The sequence below is a fragment of the Plecotus auritus genome (genome assembly GCF_963455305.1).
Source record: "Plecotus auritus genome assembly, chromosome: 8".
NCBI classification, from domain to species: Eukaryota; Metazoa; Chordata; class Mammalia; order Chiroptera; family Vespertilionidae; genus Plecotus; species Plecotus auritus.
In genome coordinates this window covers 119,097,389-119,117,703 of record NC_137782.1, presented here as the reverse complement: position 1 = coordinate 119,117,703, position 20,315 = coordinate 119,097,389, and the positions used below count along the sequence as shown (strand labels likewise).

Below are 20,315 nucleotides of genomic sequence, written 5' to 3'. Positions count from 1 at the left end.
CAGGGGGGCAGTTTTATTTTTTAAGGGGGGGCAATTCAAGAATGAGTTGTTATTTTTTGCATTTCTTATGGTTCTAGGGGTCTCAAATACAGTATATATTGTGACATGTTTATGCATTTCAGTTTTCTATTATATGTTTTGGGTGAAACTTTACTTGCTATTTTTCATATCACTTCATATTATTATTTTTAGCAATTTGTTACTGATTTTTTCCTCAGTACTTCCACTGTCCTTTTGTTCTTTTGTTTTTCTCTTTCATGGATGCCATGTTCTTTGGAAGCTTGTTTAGACCACACTAATGGCCTTCTAGGCTTCCTCCATGTGAATTATACGTCACGGGGGAAGGGCGGCATCAGGATTTTAGAGATGCTTAGGTGGGCGTGGCCAAAAAAAGGTTGGGAACCACTGTTCAAGAGGAAAATGGGGGACGGGCAGGAAGACAGGGGTGATGGGGCCTGCCCTGCCCACTGCCTGGCCTTAGCCGCTGGGCCCAGCACAGTGGGAGGCGTGGGAAGGGGCACCAGCCAGTCCTGGCTCCCGCCTGTCCTGGAGCAGGTTGTCCCCTTTCTACCTGCCCCGGTGAACCAGAAAGCAGGTTCTAGGGGAAGTACAAATCCTTGCCTTCCTTGAGCTCCTGGTACAAATATTTTAGAAAGCAAAGTAGGACCCATTCCCCCCATCAAGGCCCTCCACACTCTGCCCAGAATTTGCAGCCCCCTGGGGCCTGGCCCAGTGCCCAGTGCTCCTCTGCCAGTCTGTCCCCACCTGAGCCCCTCCCAGCAGCTCTGCTGAGAGCCAGGTCTCACCGCCTCACTTGCCTGCTCAGGACCCTCAGGGGCTCCTCACAGGCCGGACTTCCTTACAGGACACCTGACTCGCCTCCTCAAGTGACCTGGCTCCAGCCGGTCATTCCCTGTGTCCCAATTTACACCCCAGCAACACGGAACTCCTCGCGCAAAGGGGCTATTTATGACCTCTGTGCTCATACCACCCCTGCCGCCTGGCATGCCTTCTCCCCTGTCTGGCTGACTCCTGCTCATTCTGGAAGGCTCAGCTCCTGGAAGCCCTCTCTGACCCCTACCGCAGCCTCCTCTCAGGGCCCCATGGCATGGCCTCCTCACTGCGCTTCCCACAGGGGTGTGTCCAGTCTAATTCAGGAGAGCATCAGATGATCCACTATGAAGTCATGATAGAAAATGTCCTATTATGAGACACTCTATTATGTGATACATTAGAGTTCATGTTCTATCGTTACATTAGATTGTATTTGTAGGTGACCTGTTACATGATATATGATGGGATATGACCAATACACTGCGTTCCTTACACAATATTATCTGGGGCTTGCCTCTCAAGCTGGACCGGGAGCCTTTTCATCTTTGTGTCCCAGCTCCTGTCACACAGTAGGGCCCCCAAATAACCACACACTGTTCCTTCAACTAAAATGCACACTGTGGGGGCTGACTATGCTGTGCTGACGGCAAAGACTCTAGGGAAGGACGAGCCAGGGGCTTCCGAACGGAGCCAGAGGAGGGCCAGGGCTCGCCCAGACCCCTGTTCGGGAAGCTGGTGCCTTTCTCCCTGGAATCGGTGAGGAAAGCTTCGCATTTATCACAGAAAACCCTCTAGCAGCAGCTCAAACTCCCAGGGGCCCCTGTTTCTCACTGCGTGGAAGGCTGAAGGGAGGAGGCTGCTTCCTGGGCCCAGGCCCTGGGTCCTCACCTCATGGCCGCACAGTGGCTGCCAGAGCACCACACACTTCTTCCTCACATGGCACCCAAAGGCAGGGCGCGGGCCTCACCGCAGAGAACCTGTCTCCTCACCCGTTCAGTGAGTCCTGCCCGGACATCCCCTACCTTCTGTGAAGTTGGGGGCTCCTCCCGAAACTGAGAGAGACGTGCAGGTCTCTCGGCTGGGAAGGCGGCAGGGTGCACAGTCAGGTGGCTCATCCCTGGAGGGTTGACTCTCACCTGGGACAAGCCGTTTCCTCCCCAGTGGGGCTAACCAGTATCATCGCCTTAATCACCATGGCAGAGCCCACTTGCGCGAGCTTGCCCACGCTCGCTGCAGCCCTGCCAAGCGAGTGCCAGTGGAGTGCCGGCGGCCTGGTGCCTGTGCCCAGCACTTCACAGTTTGCAGAGCCCGTTCGTGCCCGTTATTCTCTCGACTCCGGTGGCAGCCTCCTCAGGGCCACATCACTGACCCTGGGGCCAGATGAACAGGCTGGGGCCCAGATCACCCAGGTCGCACAGCTGGCGGCTGGATGGGGTCCAGGCAGGCTCATCTGGCCCACAAAGTAAGTGCTCCTGAATCCAGACCCTCACTGTCCTCCGCTCCCGGCAGGGGAAGGTGTGAGCAGCAGGGGGTGTCTGGCAGTTGGGTCTGCCTCCCAGCCCAGCCACTTGGGAGCCTTGTAACCTCAGGCACTTGCCCGCTGCAAGCTCCACGTTGTTCATAAAACAGGGGAAAAGGTGTCCGCGGGTGAGGAGGGCTCCAGGAAACAGGCCAGGCAAGGGCTTGTCAGCTAGGAGTGCAGCACCGGCCCAGGGCTTCCCGGAGGACACGGCTGGTCCATCAGGAAGGTGGGCAGAGGGACCCCGAATGTCCCTTCGCCACCCAGAGACTTGGAGAGTGAATACCAGACTGGTTGCTGACCAAGGGCTTGATTCCGTTGCCAGGCAAAGGACACCGGGTCTGCCCCTCTGCCCCTCTGCTGTCTGCCGAGAGAGAGAGAGAGAGAGAGAGAGAGAGAGAGAGAGAGAGAGAGAGAAGGAGAGGCACGTTACATACCTGCATAGGTGTGCTGGCACATCTATGAGCACCATCTGTCAGGATCAGATGGAGGGCCTCCCCTTCAGTGGGCCAAGTTCCCATCCAGGTGGGAAGGAGGTGAACACTGGGTGATGACTGAAGGTCTCTGTGGGGTTCAGAGCTTGTCCCTCTCCCCCGGGGGTCAGGAGCACTTAGAGATGGGCCCATGGGAGGCAGCCTGTGAGCCCACCCAGATGGAGAACAGCTACACAGCATTGCTGAGAACCACCCGCCCCCTCCATGACCGTGATACGCTGCTGCCACCCCACCCCACCACCACGCACACAGGACGGGGGAGGGGGGCAGCTTGCAGGGCTGTCTTTGCAAACCCACCCCCTCTAACATCCTCCTCACTGCCCACCCACGTCACTTGTTCAGTCTCTTTAGTTACACGAGCAGAGGAAGATGAAGAAAGCAGGAAGGCCCCGCACATTTAAGAATCAATAGTTTTGAGTGTTTGCTACGTGCCAGGCAGTGTTCTGGGTGCTGGGTCCCTTGGAGAACCAAACAAAGGCCCCACCCTTTGGGACACAGCGCGACATGCGAGGCCAGGCACGGAGCGCACCGGCGAGGAGAGCCGGTCGGGACCTCCTGCTTGCGGTCTGTGCTTAAAGCGTGACTCCCTGGTGTCTCAAGTCAGAGCAGCTGAACAGAAGCGACGTATAGACGTGGGAGGACAGCTCCTGGAGCAGGTGCAGTGACAGCACCCAGAATCGCAGCCAGGGGCCCACTCGTCTGGGAAGAAATAGCAAAACACACGGAGCAACGCCAGAGGCTGAGAAGAGCCAAGGGACTTGGGGTCATTGAGCGTCGGGGCAAAGGGCCCCACAAGTCTCAGGGACCTGGAAAGCCTTATGTAGACCGACACTTCTGGGCTTGACCTTGAGTTGTCAAGAGGAAGCTAAAGTACATGCAGTAACATCTGGCTGAGAGTGCAGGGAAGTGCATCCGTTCCTGGGAAAGGACCTGCCCACGCTGTTTGGCACGGAAAGTGAGAGGCTTCCTTTCCTTAGGGAAACTTGCTCCTCCTGGGATGTCAGCGTGGGGAGGCCAGGGCTCCTCATGTTCTGGTCACCGCAGGATCCCCGTGCTTTGAATGGAGCCTGGCTTGGTCTAAACACTCAGAAGATATTTGCCAAATGCATGGAATAATGGAAGCTCAAGGAAATAATGTTTCCCAGTTGTCATCCACAAGAGCTAATGGGCAATGCCTCTGTGCCCTGTACTGAGTGGGCCTTGGCACTCTGAAGTGGGACACAGTGCCTGCCTTGAGGAGCAAATGGGGGGGAGAGATACACATGTAAACACAGACACACACACACACACGTGTGTGTGCTCTGACATGTGGCTGCCTAATGCTGAGTGCTAGGCTTTGTAGCCACTGTGTTCCTTAATCTTGCTTATTATCTCATGCAGTAGATTATTATTATTATTACTACCATTTTATAGATAAAGAAACTGAGGCACAGAGAGGTTAAGCAACTTGCTCAAAGTCACACAGCTGGTAGAATAGGGAAGTTGGAATTCAGAGGCTGCCTGCTGCCATAGCTGGTACCTGTAACCACTGCGCTGAGTTGCGTATGCTCACACCCGTGAGTGTGGAGAGTGTGTGTGTATGCATGAATGCGGGCGAAAGAACTGTTTCTCTTTCCGGTTGTGGCCTCTCCCTTATGCATCTGGGAGCTACTTCTGTGTTGTCACTAATGGTCAGGGTGGTAGTGTGTCAAGAGCCCCCGAGCAGAGATGTCCCTTTCCTGCTGAATCCCATGCTGGCTCCAGAGTCTGTCTGTGCAGGGCTTAGGGCTGATGGGCAGGCCTGGGGGGGTGGGGTGTTTTTCTCATCTTAAAGCTGCATTTTCACACTGTTTGCAGAAATCATTAGGTTATTTGGGCTGTCCAGGGACCCTGTGGTCTCTCCCAGCTGCCCCATTGTTGCCGCCACTGATCTTGAAATACTGAAATACCCAGAGCTAGACTCCTCCTGGGGAGACACGCTGTGGTCTGTGCACAGACCAGGCGGCCAGCATGAATGGCTTGTCTGGTTGGCGCCCCATCATTCCTGCTGTCACTCTGTGGTGAGGATTGGGGAGGGGAGGATTGGGGAGGGCAGAAGAGTGATGGTGAGCAGCCCCGCCCTGAGGGGGCAGGCCTGGTGGGGATCCCTGGACACTGTGCCGGGGAGGGTGGGGGGGCATGTCTGTGTGGTGTGGAGGCCGGGAGGGAGCAGGCCTTCCTCACCTGGCTGGCCCCCTGTCTGAACAGCTGTCTGCTCCCCTCCAGCCTGGGTGCCTCCTCTGGCTCTGGGCAAGGTCATGGGTCCTTGAGCTTCTGGGTCTGGAAGAGCAGCGGGCAGCCAAGTGGGATTGGCTGGACAGCGTCACAGGATGGGAAGCAGATGGGAAGCTGCAGCAGCTGCGTCACCGGGCCAGCTCGACCCTCGCGGTGCCCTGCGCTGTGGGTGGATGGCGGGGCCAAGAAAGACAGATAGGCTGATGGACGTGGAGAGATAAACACAGGAGAGGCCAAGAGAGGGTTGGCACAGAGACATACAGGCAGAACATGGAGAGAGAAACAGAGATTGGCAGCCAGAGAGAGTGGCCTGCAGCCCAGGAAGGAGTCAGCACGGCGGGGGCCTCCGTCTCCCTGGCCCCGTGCAGCCTAGCGGCTCCGTGTGAGCTCTGGCCCAGCCCTGCCAGCGCCAGGACTCCCAGGGCCAGCCACCTTCCCTTAGGCTCCAAGGGACAAGGGCTGAGATTTTCTTAGAACCCAGGTCGGTGGCGGCTGGGTGGATGGTTTGGGGACTTGCCAGTCCCGTTTGCCAGTGAAGAAGCTGAACTCTGCAGGGGTCGGGGTTTGCCTGGCTCTGCTGCATCCCTGCAGGGTGACCTGGGGCGAGGGAGGAAGCTGCTCAGGCCCCATTTCCTAGTCTGAAAAACGAAAGCAGCAGTGGTCGTCCCGGGGGACTGTGTGCAACCACAAGTGCGAAGGGGTGCAGCGTGGTGCTGGGACGAGGCGGCCCGAACGATGGTGGCTCTGAGCACTGAGCCACTCGCTGCTGTTCCCAGGCCTGGGGGAGGACAGGGTGTGGAAGACCCCTCAGGAGCTCTGCTTGGAGATACGTGGGGTGAGCGAGGGGATGATGGCAGTGGCACCACAGTGACTCGTGGCACGGAGGGATGTGGGGGGAGTTTCTCCACCTGCCGTGGAGGTGGGAGCCAGGGGCTAAGAGGCTGGGCTGGAGCTGGCCCTCACTGCCCTGGACAGGGAGACGGCGGGGCACAGCCCCCAAAACCTCTCCCCCCTGGAGCTCTCCTTTCAGTGGGCGGCGGGAACGCCAAGCGAGGCTCCAGGACAGTGTGGGTGTGCGCGCTGTACACGGACAGGAAACCCGAGACCCAGCTCCTTCCCAGCACCTTGGCACATGAGGGGTCCCGGGGTCACCTGCTCTCATCCTCAGCGTTGTGGGACGCTGTGACTGTTTCTCACTGGAAGGAAAGTTCTTCTGCATGACATCGACTGACCCTGAGGTCTGGGCATACCACTGTCCTCAGTAAATGAGTGGTTTGGCCTGCCAGACCCAGCCATGCCCAACCTGGGAAGCTGGGGCGTGTGGGGCAGGGAGGCCTCTGAGCAGCTCGGGCCGCTGTTCCACACCGCGGCCGGGGTCCTCACCAGCTCAGCCACCGCTGGTCAGCGGCCTGAGGAACGGAAGGGAATGGGCGGACCCGACAGCATTTACCAGCAGGAGTGGTTTGCAGCTTTCCCCTGCTGAACGCAGCCCCGGGAAAGGGACCAGAGCCTCAGTGCCTGTCACAGAGCTGGCTTCCAGGAGGAACTCAATAAATCTTTGTTGAGTAAATGAATTTTTCTCCCAATTCATGGTCCCCAGGCAGATTCTCCTGGCTCACCAGGGGCTCTGGCCACAACTTCGCAACTCGCAGACGCCGGAGACCTCCGCAGGCCCTCCCAGCCTGGACACAGTGTGATCCTTGATTCACGCCATGTTCCTGCCCTCGGCACACAGCAGCCAACTCCAGCTGCTCATAAATTTCCTGCCTGTCACCCATGGCGCCCAGGCCAGGCGGGGCGGGAGGCTCTGGGGGTGGCCTGCTCGTACCTGCTTCCAGTTCCCTGGGAAGTTTGGAGGCTGGAAGCCCAAGCCTGCGCTTGTGCCCAGAATAACCTCAGCGAAGCCGGGCCCTCCGAGAAGATGTGGAAGCAGATCTGCCAAATGCAAAGATGCATGGGCTGCTAGGGAAAATACAAACACCAGCTTATGGTGCAATTTGCACGGCATAATTCTACTTTCATAAAATACCGTATTGGCGATGTCGCAGTGGGAAAGAGGCACCCAGTGCTGTCAGTGGTTTTCTCTTGATGGGGAGGGTGAGGTGATATCATTTTTTTTTTTCTGTTCCCTCTTCTGTAGTTTCTAATTTTTCTATAACGTGTGCTACTTATGCAGATTTAAAAATTTGTAACAGCTATTATCAAGATTAGTTCACGCATTTAAAGTATACCATTCAGTGGTTTTTCGTATTTTCACAGAATGTGTAACTATTGCCGCAGTCCATTTCAGAGCATTTTCATCAGTGTAAAAGGAAACTCTGTGCTTTAGCTATCACTTCCTCCCGCATTCCTCCCCCAGCCCCAAACCCAGGCAGCCACTAATCTATAGGGTTCCCTGTCCTAGACATTGTATGTGAATGGAATCCAATAGAGGTGGTTTCGTGTGTCTGGCTCCTTTCTTTCACTTAGCATGCTGTTTTCAAGGTTTATCTTGTTCTATCCTGTATGTTGGTACTTCCTTCCTTTTTGTGCCCAAGTAATATTCCATTGTATGGGTATACCACACGTTGGTGATCCATTCGTCAGATGATGGACGTGACTTAATGCGATTTTTAAAATTGTGTTTATTTTTTAAAAAGAATACACTGACATCAAATTGCTCAAGATGGCAGTTGGTTCAAAGTGACTATTTCTGGTTCCTTGTTTTGAGACTTTTCAGCCTGTTTATTTTACTAGAGGCCCGGTGCACGAAATTTATGCACGGGGGTGTGTGTCCCTCAGCCCAGCCTGCACCCTCTCCAATCTGGGACCCCTTGAGGGATGTCCGACTGCCCGTTTAGGCCCAATCCCAGTAGGGTCAGGCCTAAACGGGCAGTTGGACATTCCTCTCACAATCCAGGACTGCTGGCTCCCAACTGCTCACCTGCCTGCCTTCCTGATTGCCCCTAACTGCTTCTGCCTGCTAGCCTGATCACCCCCTAACCACTCTCCCTGCCAGCCTGATTGATGCCTAACTGCTCCCCTGCCAGCCTGATTGCCCCTAACTGCCCTCCCCTGCCGGCCTGGTCACCCCTAATTGCCCTCCCTTGCTGGCCTGGTCCCCCCAACTGCCCTCCCCTGCAGGCCTGGTCCCCCCCAACTGCTCTCTCTTGCAGGCCTGGGTCCCTCCCAACTGCCCTTCCCTGCAGGCCTGGTCGCCCCCAACTTCCCTCCTCTGCCAGCCTGGTCACCCCTAACTGCCCTCCCCTGCAGGCTTGATCGCCCCCAACTGCTCTCCCCTGCAGGCCTGGGTCCCCCCCTAACTGCCCTCCCCTGAAGGCCTGGTCCCCCCCAACTGCACTCTCTTGCAGGCCTGGGTCCCTCCCAACTGCCCTTCCCTGCAGGCCTGGTCGCCCCCAACTTCCCTCCTCTGCCGGCCTGGTCACCCCTAACTGCCCTCCCCTGCAGGCTTGATCGCCCCCAACTGCTCTCCCCTGCAGGCCTGGGTCCCCCCCAAACTGCCCTTCCCCGCAGGCCCGGTCGCCCCCAACTTCCCTCCCCTGCAGGCCTGGTCCCCCCCAACTGCCCTCCCCTGCAGGCCTGGGTCCCCCCCAAAACCCTCCCCCCGCTGTCCTGATCGCCCACAACTGATCCCCACTGACGGCCTGCTCACCCCCAACTGGCCTCCCTGCTGATCTGCTTACCCCCAACGGCCCCTGCCGTCCCATCCTGGCCTGATCACCCCCCGGCGACCTAAGGTCCCAGACCCTCCTTTTTTTCTTTTTCTTTTTTTTTTTCAGCGCCTTCTTGAACGGAGGCCAGGGCTGGCTGGAAGCAAATATCTAGGATTTACTTATCTTCTATAATTGAAATTTTGTAGCCTTGAGCGGAGGCCAGGGCCGGCCAGGGGGGCAGGAAGCTTGGCTTCCTCCATTGCCGGGGCAACCCAAGCCTCCTGCTTGCTCCAGCTCCATGGCCGGCCACCATCTTGGTTGGGTTAATTTGCATACTCACTCCTGATTGGCTGGTGGGCGTGGCTTGTGGGTGTAGCTGAGTGATGGTTAATTTGCATGTTTCTCTTTTATTAGTGTAGATGTTTTCAAATACCAATTAGTCAAACTGAGGAGCCAGCTCTTTGCGGGAAAGTAAGCCAGGGCGTTCCCGTGTTTCCACTGCACGTCAGGCCCGAGGGGGCACAGCTCCATTGTCTCAGTGATTCTTTGTAAATGAAGAAGTAGGTACTACTGTGCTCATTTTAAAATGAGGAAACGGAGCCCTAGCTGATTTGGCTCAGTGGATAGAGTGTCGACCTGCAGACTGAGGGGTCCCAGGTTAGATTCTGGTCAAGGGCACATGCCCGGGTTGCAGGCTCGATCCCCAGGGGGAGGGCATACAGGAGGCAGCCGATCAAAGATTCTCTCCCATCATTGATGTTTCTATCTCTCTCTCCCTCTCCCTTCCTCTCTGAAATCAATGAACATATATTTAAAGAAAATAAAATAAAAATGAGGAAACCAAGGCCTGGAAAGACTAACCAGCTGCCCAGGGCCCCACAGCCCACTGATGCTGTGGCCAAGATGAACAAACCCCAGTGTTCAGCATTCAGAATGGGACACGAACCCCCCTTTCTAGCCGACATACTGGTGTACTTAAAAGTGAAAGGTGAAATAATGCTTTATAGTGTGGGTCTCCAGAAATACTTCTCCCATGTCCTCCTTGCTTGTCTATCATATTTTAGTTTTAAAATAATACTTGAAACCTGACTTCTCTTTTTAGGACAAACCAATTTAAAAAAACTTTCAGAATTTCAATCCCATCGGATAACTTTTTCTGCAGGTCGAAGGCTGTGTCCGAATTGCTTAAATATAGGAAAATGTCTAATGTGAAAATAGTGGAAAATGGTTAAGCAGATAAAGTGGACACCAGTGACTGAAAATGAATTTAAAAGGTAAAGTAATTTAGAAAGCAGATGTAATTGTCTTTATGTAATGCCCCAATGTGGTGAAATTACCTTGCAGCACACGGAAGTGATCAAGAGAGGAAGCCAGCCCACTTAAAGCCAGAGGCAAGCTTAGTGAGCAGAGGAGCTGTAATCAGGAATGAAACACTGGAAGTGAACAAGAGCAAAAAAGATGCAAAATTATTTCAGGATTCACAATAACTGCCAAAAGCTCCCCTAAAGCACAGGCACATTGACAAAAATGCTCAAATGTTTTACTTGAAATAGGAAACACACCCTGCGGTATAGAAAAGCTACAGTGGCCCTGGCCAGTTGCTCAGTGGTTAGAGCTTCGGCCGCAGACGGGAGGGTCTGGGTTCGATTACGGGTCAAAGGCATATACCTGGGTTGCAAGCCCGATCCTGGCCTGGGTCGAGATGTGTGCAGAAGGCAACCGATCTATGTGTTACTCTAACATCGATTTTTCCCTCTCCCCTTTCCCTTCCTTCCACTCTCCCTAAAAATCAATGGAGGGTGGGGTGGGAGGAGGGGAAGCTATAGTAAATAAAATCCCTGCAGCTAGAAATATTTATTCACTTGTTCACAAATATTTATTGAGATGCTGCTGTGTGTCGGGCACTGTTCTCGGCACTGGGACTACAGCAGCGAACACGACAGACCACATTCCTGTTCTCGGGGAGCTGATGTTCTGACCACAAACGAGCGAGCAAGTGAAAAGATGACTTCTGAGCGTGATAAACTCAACCCCTTTGCCTCACTGACCAAATCGCCTGGATCCGACTCAGCACGGCAAACCCCTGAAAGGGATGGAGAGGCTGTATAGTTTTCAGAGTTTGTGTTAGCAGCAGAGCCTGTGTTTGAAGGGCATCTTCGATGGTGAGGGGCTGTGATGCAGGGGGTTCTGTAGGACAAGAGACTTAACCAGCCGTACCCAGAGCCCTGGCCCACAGCAGAAACAGCGCCCACGGAAGCTCAGAGCGGGAGGGATGGCAGAGGCCCTCCCAGGATGTGCTTCTCACATGGGGGTCGGGTGGGGGGGATGCTGTCCGGTGTCTGTGGTATCATTGTCACACAGTGGGGAGTGTTTGTCAGCCTACTCCCCTGTATTTTCACTTATGTGCACACATTCACCCCCCTGACCCCCACACCCAGCTCCTTCTGAAGAGATGGCATAGGCAGGTTTGCCTCCCGTTCCTCAGCCAGAGCTGATGGGTCCAGGGGAAGAAATTGGACTGAGGCTGCACCAATCGAGGTCTCCGCTAGGCGTTTGGGGTTGGGATGCTGAGAGCCTGAGCCAGTGGGTAGTCAGGCAGGAAAGAAGCAGGTCCCTGCAAGTGGCCTCGTGCTGGTTTGGGCGGGCACCCAGAGGGAAGGCCCACAGATTGCAGACTGAGGCTTGTAAGCCCTTTACTGGCGTTCCCGAGACTTCCCCCGGCCCTTTTGTAGCCTTCAAGAAGCTTTACCAGAAGGCTGAGTAAGTTTCTCCTCATGATGCACTTGCAATCGCATCATCAAGCGAATAAGTTTGGAAAACACTGGGTAAATAAAGCCACAGGGATATCTCGACTGCAGGACTTCACAGAGCCTTTCATAGGCTAGTAGACATAGTAACTTTCCAGGAGGGGCCAACATCTGTGATGTTTCCCAAACTCATGAGATCTATCTCATCTGGCTCGTGTGCCACAGAGCACCCTCTGGGGAGTGCAAACCCACAGACAACCCCCTTGCTGCACAAGCGAAGGACTGAAAGCACAGAGAGGGAGTGCATGCCCCACAGTCACACAGCTTGGTAATCACGGAGAAGGTCCCAGCACTGCAGGCCTCCCAGGGTTCTTCCCACCATGCCCCAACTGACGTAAGGCTTCCTGGGACAGATGATGCATGTGCTGGGGTTACGGGGCCCAGAGGGGTGGTGGGAACACAGGTCCGGTGTAGACTTGAGGGAAAGGGTGGGGTCAGGAATTGAAGGTCAGGTCTTGGCCAGAGAAACCCCATCTGCCTTGGTCTTGGGAGATAGCCCTGGCTTCAGTAGGGCCTGAGAGCTGATAGAGGTGTTGGGGCTGGGCCCCAGCTGACCGGGGCCACTCCAGCCGACCCAGCCTTTCACGCTTCCCCCCACGTCTTCTCCCAGACCACAGGCAAGCCGAACAAGAAAGGAACTCCGCTGTCCTCGGCGGGGCCCGCCCAGGCATCCAGCGCCAGGATGACGTGGGCTGTAAATCACCCCGTGGACCACAGACCCAGTGCCATCCCCACGGGTTTCCTTTCCTGCTTCTTAATCCTCCTCCTCAGACTGGGTAACAAAAAGCAGATTCCTGCTGGGGCCAGCCATGCACCGCAGTGGCTGGGAGGATGTGAGCCAGGACTCACCACATCAAGATGCTCCCGCTCTCACTTTCCCCTGCTCCTCCTCAGCCTCTGTTTGCTGGAGGACACACCCTCCTCCTGGCATAGCTCCCTCACTCCTTGGACCCCACTTTCAGCCTTGCCCCAGCCTCGTCCCCTGGCTGCCTGCTGAGCGGGGCGCCCCAGGACTGTGGTTCGCAGGCCCTCCAGCCTGGTGGTTTGGCTCCTTCCCGGCTCCCCGAGCCTCCGTTTCAGCAGGAGCAGCCCCTGTGTGGCAGGATTAACGCTGCCGATCTGGATTCAAATCCTGATGCTGCCAACTTCTAGCGCTTCTTTCCCTGAGCCCGAGCCGGGGTTGCCCGAGCCGGGGTTGCTTGGCTGGTGCTGAGAGGGGATGTGAGGAAGTGCCCTGGCATGTTGGAGGTGCCTGACAGATGTTTGGCTTCAAAAATAAGTGCTTAGCTGTTTGGTCAGGGTTGTTGCAAATTGGGAGAGAAGTATTTGGAACTGCTTTATTCGGCGTGTGCTGGGCCGGGTTAAGGGACTACCGATACCTGTTTGCATGTTTGGGGTGGACTTGGGGCCCTCACAGAGCCTTCCCCGCCAGCTCTGGCCTCCCTCAACACTAAAACTCCAGCAGCCCCATGACCTTCCCCATCTCCTGGCCCTTCCTGGGAGCATGTCAGACCCTCCGGCCAGTTTTCTCGCAGGCAACAGCACTTTCAGCTCCCAGAGTGACATTTCCGAGGGTTGGGGCTGTGAGGAACTCAAAGGTGGACGAACCTAGGGATTTTCAAGTCATGCTCCTCAGCGCCCCAGGCTCTCGAGATGCCCAGGGATGCAGCGTTGGAGGGAACGCAGTAGGACTCTGGGCCCCTCCCCATGTGTCCCCCTCGCCCTGATGCTCCAGGTAGACCAGAACCGTGTTGATCTGTGTTCTGTGTTAGGGTCCACGGCTCAGACTTACTTCTAACGCTTAAGAGAAAGCTTGAACATTCTTGACCTGCTCCAGTTGTATCATTTTACAGACGAGGACACTGAGGCACAGGAGTTACGTCACTTGTCTCAGGTCATCCAGCTGCAGGTGGATGGGCTGCAACTAGCCCACCCCTTGATACCTAGTGTGGTGCTCTTGTCGACCAGGGCAGGGAAAAGGGCCGGGGACATCATCCTCCTGGGGGCAGGCCTGACTGGCATTCCTCAGAGGTGTGACCAGGCATTGTGGTCTCAGAACCAGGAGTCCCTGAGCTGCCTGTAACCCCTGCAGCCTTGCCCACTCCCCCAAACCAGCACAATCAGCAGTGGCTCTGAAATGCTGGGGGTGATGGTGGTGACGATGGTGGTGGTGGTGGTGGTGGTGGTGATGGTGGTAGTGGTGGTGATGGTGGTGGTAGTGACGGTGGTGATTATGGTGACGGTGGTGGTGATGGTTGTGATGGTGGTGACGATGGTGATGGTGGTAGTGGTGGTGATGGTGGTGGTAGTGACTGTGGTGATGGTGGTGGTGGTCATGGTGATGGTGGTGGTTGTGATGGTGGTGGGGATGGTGGTGGTGGTGACGGTGGTGATTGTGATGGTGGTGGTGATGGTGGTGATGGTAGTGGTTGTGGTGGTGATGGTGGTGGTTGTGGTGGTGGTGGTGGTGGTTGTGGTGGTGGTGATGGTGGTGATGGTTGTGGTGATGGTGGTGGTGGTCATGATGGTCATGGTGGATGTGGTCATGGTGGTCATGGTGAAGGTGGTGGTGGTGGTGGTGGAGGTGGTGGTGATGGTCATGGTGGTGGTCACGGTGAAGGTGGTGGTGGTGGTGACACCGTGGTGGAGGACGGGTAAGCGGACAATGTAGTCCCTGGAGGCAACCAGTCCTGGGTCCCAATGCTGGCTCATCCACTTTCTGCAGCCCCCTGCCTGGGCCCAACCAGGGCAGCTGTGATGACTGAGTGAGAGCAGGGGCTGGGGGGCTGGTCCTGGTTGGCCTCTGGAAACAAGTCAGAATGAGTAGGGGCAGCTCCTGACGGTTGGCTGTTTTCTTTTTTTCAGGAGTGACTGGGCCTGCGCTGGACCAAGGACAGGCTGTGGGCCCTCTTTCCAGTCGAGCCTGAGAAGGGAGCTCGCTAAGTCCAGCCTCGTCTTCTTCAAGGTGCCGCCCGATGCTCAGACCACTGCCTCTCAGGGTCAGACAGGAACACGCTGCCTCCCTCTCACCCTCCCGCCTTCCTGGCCACTCAACAGTGACTGCACTTTGCCCTCTGCCTGGCGGGGAGGGGAGAGCTCAGCCTCCCTCTTGCCTGGGGCCCGAGGCCCACCTTCCGGCTGCAGCAGTTCATTGCCAAAGACACCACAGAGACACTGAACAAGACGTGGTGAGAAAACCCCACAGAGAAAAGCCACACTGCTGCCCTGTGTCCTGTGTCCTCCTGGTGCCCGCCTTCCGTCTCAAGCCAAAGACGAGTCAGCAGTTCCACCAGAACTCATGGGAAGGATGGATGTTTGGTGATCATTGGGTGCACCTGACCTTCTGACCTGGACCCTTCTTTCTACACTGAGCCCTGAGCTAGTGGGGTTCAAGATAAAACTCCTGGGGGCTGTGAGAGGCGGGCTGGGGTGCCTGTCGGGAGTGGGATCTGAGATCCTGGCCCTCTTCTCTCCCTCTAACCGGCTGCCCAGGCCTCTGACCCTGATTCTCAATGTTTCCTGGGCCCAGGCTTCTCTTCTTGGGCACTGAGCATCATGGGAAGGGGGAAGAGGGGGAAAGAAGCAATATTGACCACCCTATACCCCACCCCAGGGACCTGCTCTAGGTGACCTGTCTGGGGGGGTCTTTGCTCCCCAGCCAACACTCCCTGCCCATGGCCGGCCCTCCTGGCCGGGCAAACGAGATGGCTCCTGCTTGGAGGCCAGTGTTCCCTTACTAGTTACGCAGGGGGCAGAGGGAGGAAGGGACCAGCGGAATAGGCCAGTATGTGGGGGAGTGGGGCATGTTTAAAGCCAAGGCCTTCTCCTTTCTTTGCTCAAACGGCCAAAGCTGTTCATATCTGTGCTCAACCATCTGCTTCAAATTGAAGTAAAAGCCCCAATGTGTAAAGAAAACACTTGCTTGTGTTGAGTGGACTCTGTGGGTGAGCAGGGCTCTGACTGGTGAGTTGGGCGGGGGGGGGGGGGATGATGGAGGAGGGGAGAGGTGGATCTCTGCCTAGGGATTGGGAGCCCTTCAGGAAGTGGGCAGTGTGTAAGTGTGTGTGTGTAAGTGTGTGTTTGTGTAAGAGTGTGTGTGAGTGAGTGTGTGTGTGTTTGTGTAAGAGTGAGTGTGTGTGTGTTTGTGTAAGAGTGTGTGTGTGTGTGAGTGTGTGTGTGTGTGTGTGTGTGTGTGTGTGTGTACGCGCACGCGCACAAGGGGCAGAGGGGCACTCACCGTGGCCTCCGCCTGCACTAATGACCAGGGTGCCTGGCAGGAACATGTGGAGAGCTCGCTCCACATCGTGCCTCACTTAATCCACAGCATAAGGGCATGAGGTGGGGGCTGTACTTTCAATTCCATTTTATAGTTGAGGAAACAGGCCTCATGGAGACATGGCTCGTCAGTGACAGCTGGTTCTCAAAGCAGGGTGGCCTCACTCCAAATCCTGTGCTCTTAACCCCTTTCCAGCCCCGAGTCGGTCCCAGCTCAAAGTCCTTGGGTAGCCTTGTCGCGTCACCTCATCCCAGTACGCGTGCCTAAGGCAGGGCGGTAAGGGCCCATTGCAGACAGGGGAGGGTACTAAGAGCCAGGAAAGGGCTGTGTGGAAGGGCTGTGGGGTGGGCAGGGCTGCCCAAGGGGAGGGAGGCGAAGAGGGAAGAAGGCTGTGCTCATGCAGAATGTACCTCTGTCCCTTGTCCCTCCCGTGTCGCCCTCTCCTGTCTGCTCTGGGGCTTCTGGGCTGGGGTGTCGGCGGGTGAAACACTCTAAGAAGCCTCCTCTTGCACTCGTGGCCCCTGCGTGGCCCCTTGCAAGGACCAATATCTGGGCAGAACCCAGGGACCAAGATTGCTCAGAGTCCCCACAACACACACACCTTCTTGTGTGTACATGCACTCCAGACACACACTTATGTTCCTTCCCAGGTAACGGAATTTCATTTCAGATAGATTCAAATTGCATCAGCTCCTGGGAGCCAGCCAGCCAGAGTGGGCTGGAATGGGGGCTGAGAGGTGACAGGAAGGTCAGTCCACCTGGGACTCCAGACACGGTCACAGCCCCTCTGAACCTCTGAGTAATGGCCTGTGGCACTTCCTAGGAAAGCAGGAAATGGGACCAATCAGCATCAAACTTGGCACCAGGGGACCCTCTCTCTGTTACTAAAGAGTGGGGGGAGTACCCCCATCCCACTGCCCGGGGACCAGACCCACGGCCTTACCACCCAGAAACAACCCATGGCCTCCACTGCCCACTCCTTTCCTGTTTATGGCCTTCAGTGCACACTTCCCTTTCACACCAAAGCCTCTATTGACCATCAGCGGCATGCCGCCATAGGCTGAGTGCTGGCATAACGAAATGGACCCCACGGAGCGCCTGTCTTCACAGAACTCATGCTTCTGAATAGACAGATGATAATATTTCATCAGCAGTCTCTAAACAGTTTTCTGTAAGCAGCCCTACAAGAAGACCCTCACAAAATAAACATGCTGACGAGCACCCTTCTGGGGCCCCGTGAGGGCATTCCCACGGCTGAGGGTTCCTGGTCCCAGAGCCACCTGCAGATTTGTTTTCTGCTTGCCCTCCTTGCTCTGTTGTTTGCTCTGGGTCCTGGCCCCAAATGCAGTGATGGCTCATCAGCCACCAGTCACAGGGGCGCGGGGACCCTCTCCAGGGACCTGGGGACCTGCTTGAGAGGCCTGTGTGTGCACATCTGTGTGTGTGCCTGGTTCCTGCAGCACCCATGATGCATCCTCTCGGCAGGAGGAAAGATAAGGGGGTTCCACAAGTCCTTGGGTCCCTTTTGGGGCTCATGGCTTGGCCCTGGGCCCTGGGTGGATTCCATCTCCCCACACTGTACTTTTTCCTGTCCCCATGGCCCACCACTCTGCCCCGGGACCTCCTCCTTCCCCCGCTCTACCTCACTATGTCCTCCAAGTGCTGTCCTATTTCTTTTCCTGATTACCCCACCACCACCACCACCATCTCCCCTTTCTCACAAGCCAGGGAGGCAGGAGTGGGCACGTCCCAGGGGCTGAGAACTGGATAGCACAGCCATGGGCAGGGACTGTGCTCGGAGCTGGGGGAACCGACAGAGCCCCTCTGTGCCTGCGATAGGACAGAGCCGTGGGCACAGCGGACTGGGCTGAGACAGGTGCCATGGAAAGCCGGCGACGAGGCTGGAGCCTGGACTGCGCTTGCCCTGCTCCTTCCATGTGGCTTCCTGGGCTACAAAGCGGGCGGTGCCAGCAGCCAGAGTGACAAAGAGCCTGGCCTTTAGAGAGCAAGACTGGGACATCTCCACGTGTTTCCTTTCAGGGGATCTGTGTTGCCATTCTCACTCTGACCTCTCGTTGCCATCCCACCTGCACAGCTATGTTCTGTTTCGAGGCTCCAGGAGGACAGGGAAGCATGGAGGGGGCCCTGCCTGGGCTGGGGCTGGCATGGGTGGGAGAGGGGCAGCTGACCTCACCCTTTGCCCCATGGATGTTCACCTCGCGCACATTCCCTCTGGTCCCCTGGACCCCAGACAAGCGTCTCTGCCTTCCTGAAGCCAGGTGCCCCGAGGAGTTTGGATTTATAAATTAGGACTGTTTTACAGGTGTCTGGACACGTGTTTAATCTTCAGATGGCGCCTCCTAGAGGGCAAAGATTGGGCATAATTCACCTCCAAATCCTTGGAAAGGTCTTGCTAAACGTATATGTTAGTTACTTTGTTAAATTAATGAATAAAAGTGGAAAATATGGTAATTTATGCATTTATATTCTTCCACAAATAACTACCAAGCAGCTAATTGGTTCGAGACCCTAGAAGAATGGGACACAGGCCTTTCCCAAGGCCTCAGAGGAGCTCCAAGGGAAAAGGTGCAGAGCGAAGCGGAGTCTGGGCGGGGCAGGGGAGGGGGGCGTTTTGCTCTTTCTGTGGCTGAACCCTAGAGAACTGAGCCCTGCAAAGAGGATGGCTTCATAGCGCCTGTGCCTGGCAGGCAGCAGGTGCTGAGTAAACATTTATTGGGTGCGCGTGGGTGAATGTGAATGAGCACCGCCTCACTCCTGCACCTCCCACCCCGGACATCACCAATCAGGGGCGGTTCTTCTTCTCAGGGCTCCAGGCAGCCGCTACTCATCAATGGAAGAGGCGCACTGTCCTTGCCATCCTGGCCTCGGAGCTGCCCTGCCTGGAGTAATTGCAGTGGGGACACCGCAGGCGGACCTCCTGGGCACCACCGGGGGCGTGCCTGAGGCTGTGTCAGGATGGCCCTTCATTATTGCTCCCTGGGGCTGGGTGGCCACCTCCTAGCTGGCCTCTCCCCCGTATCTCTGATGTGTCCCTGGCCAACCCTTCCTCCGCTGTGGCTGATAGAGAGGTTTATTTCTGAAGTCCCTTCCCTGGGCCCACACCTCCGGGTCAAAGTCCAGGCTCCTTAGCTGCCCATCGGACCTGTGGGATCGGGCCTAAACCAGCAGCCTGACATCCCCCGAGGGGTCCTGGATTGCGAGAGGGTGCAGGCCAGGCTGAGGGACCCTCCCCCCGCCACCGTGCACAAATTTCATGCACTGGGCCTCTAGTATAGAAATAAAATCATCCCCCCTCCACCCAGTGAGAAGCCCAGCATTGCCCCGGGTCTCTGAGGACTCTCAGGGGCTGGTATCCCCCTGGTTATCTCTGGCTTTGATCTTTTGGGTCTTCTGAACTTATAATCTCTCTCTCCACTGCCTCCTATGGCTGATGCTTCAGCTCAAGGAAACACAGCCATTAAACAATGTTTACACTCACAAAAAACAAACAAATAAGACCTTGCCATTTTCTTCCCAATTAATTTAGTGGATTTCATGTATTTTTGACAGGTTCGTCATGTTTCCGGCAGTTAAAAATACCCTCCCCTCTGGCTCCACTCCCTGACACTGCATTTCTGGGCTGTGACTCACGAAGTCATCCCACAGCTGGGATTGAGTCCAGTCTCCTTTTTTCACTCTAACACCCCCTACCCAACTCCAGGGCACCCTCAGACCCAGGCCTGCAAACAGGAGACTGTGGCATATGGTCCCAATGGAAAGGTCATGAGCAAACACGGCAGCTGCCTGGGCACTCACCCTCCTCAGCAGAGGGAGGAGAGACGCAGGCCCTGGACCAGCCACATCACCCCAGCCCCAGAGATCCCTGATTTAGCCCCTTTCAAGCCCATACCCCAAGCTACCTTCAAAGCTATCTGGCCCACAGACAGCATGCCTTCACCCTCTGGGTTTCTTTCCCAACTCCACACCGGAAGTGCCCAGGGATTTTCCCTTTGCGCATATGCACATGCATGCTACACGCACACTTTTAAAACAACAACAACACCAGTTCTCTGTTTTATTTTTTTTAAAAAGATATTTTTATTGATTTCAGAGAGGAAGGGAGAGAGAGATAGAAACATCAATGATGAGAGAGAATCATCGTCGGCTGTCTCCATCAAGTTCCCTCCTGGGGATCGAGGCTTGCAACCCGGGCACGTGCCCTGACTGGGAATCGAACTGCGACCTCCTGGTTCATAGGTCGATGCTCAACCACAGAGCCATACTGGTTGGGCTTTTTTTTTTTTTTTTTTTTAAATAAAGAACTCAATATGTTTCCAATACCAGGAAAGAAATCTCCATTTTTTTGGAGAGGAAAATAGAATGAAAGAGCAAGTTTTGGGGTACACCTTGGGATAGCTATGCTGAACTTTATTTTCTAAATGAAAATCAGGGCAAGGGGTTTGACAAGGTATTCATACC

General features: G+C 55.6%; 1 protein-coding gene across 1 annotated transcript in view; it reads left to right on the top strand.

Annotated features, from left to right (window-relative positions):
• Positions 1-15,467, top strand: part of ATOH8 (atonal bHLH transcription factor 8) — a 32,779-nt gene extending 17,312 nt beyond the window's left edge. The window contains exon 3 of the mRNA XM_080683915.1: positions 14,426-15,467. Coding sequence (XP_080540041.1) covers positions 14,426-14,431 — 6 coding nt within the window. The 3' untranslated portion in view covers positions 14,432-15,467. The remainder of the gene's footprint in view (positions 1-14,425) is intronic.
• Positions 15,468-20,315: the final 4,848 nt, after the last annotated feature.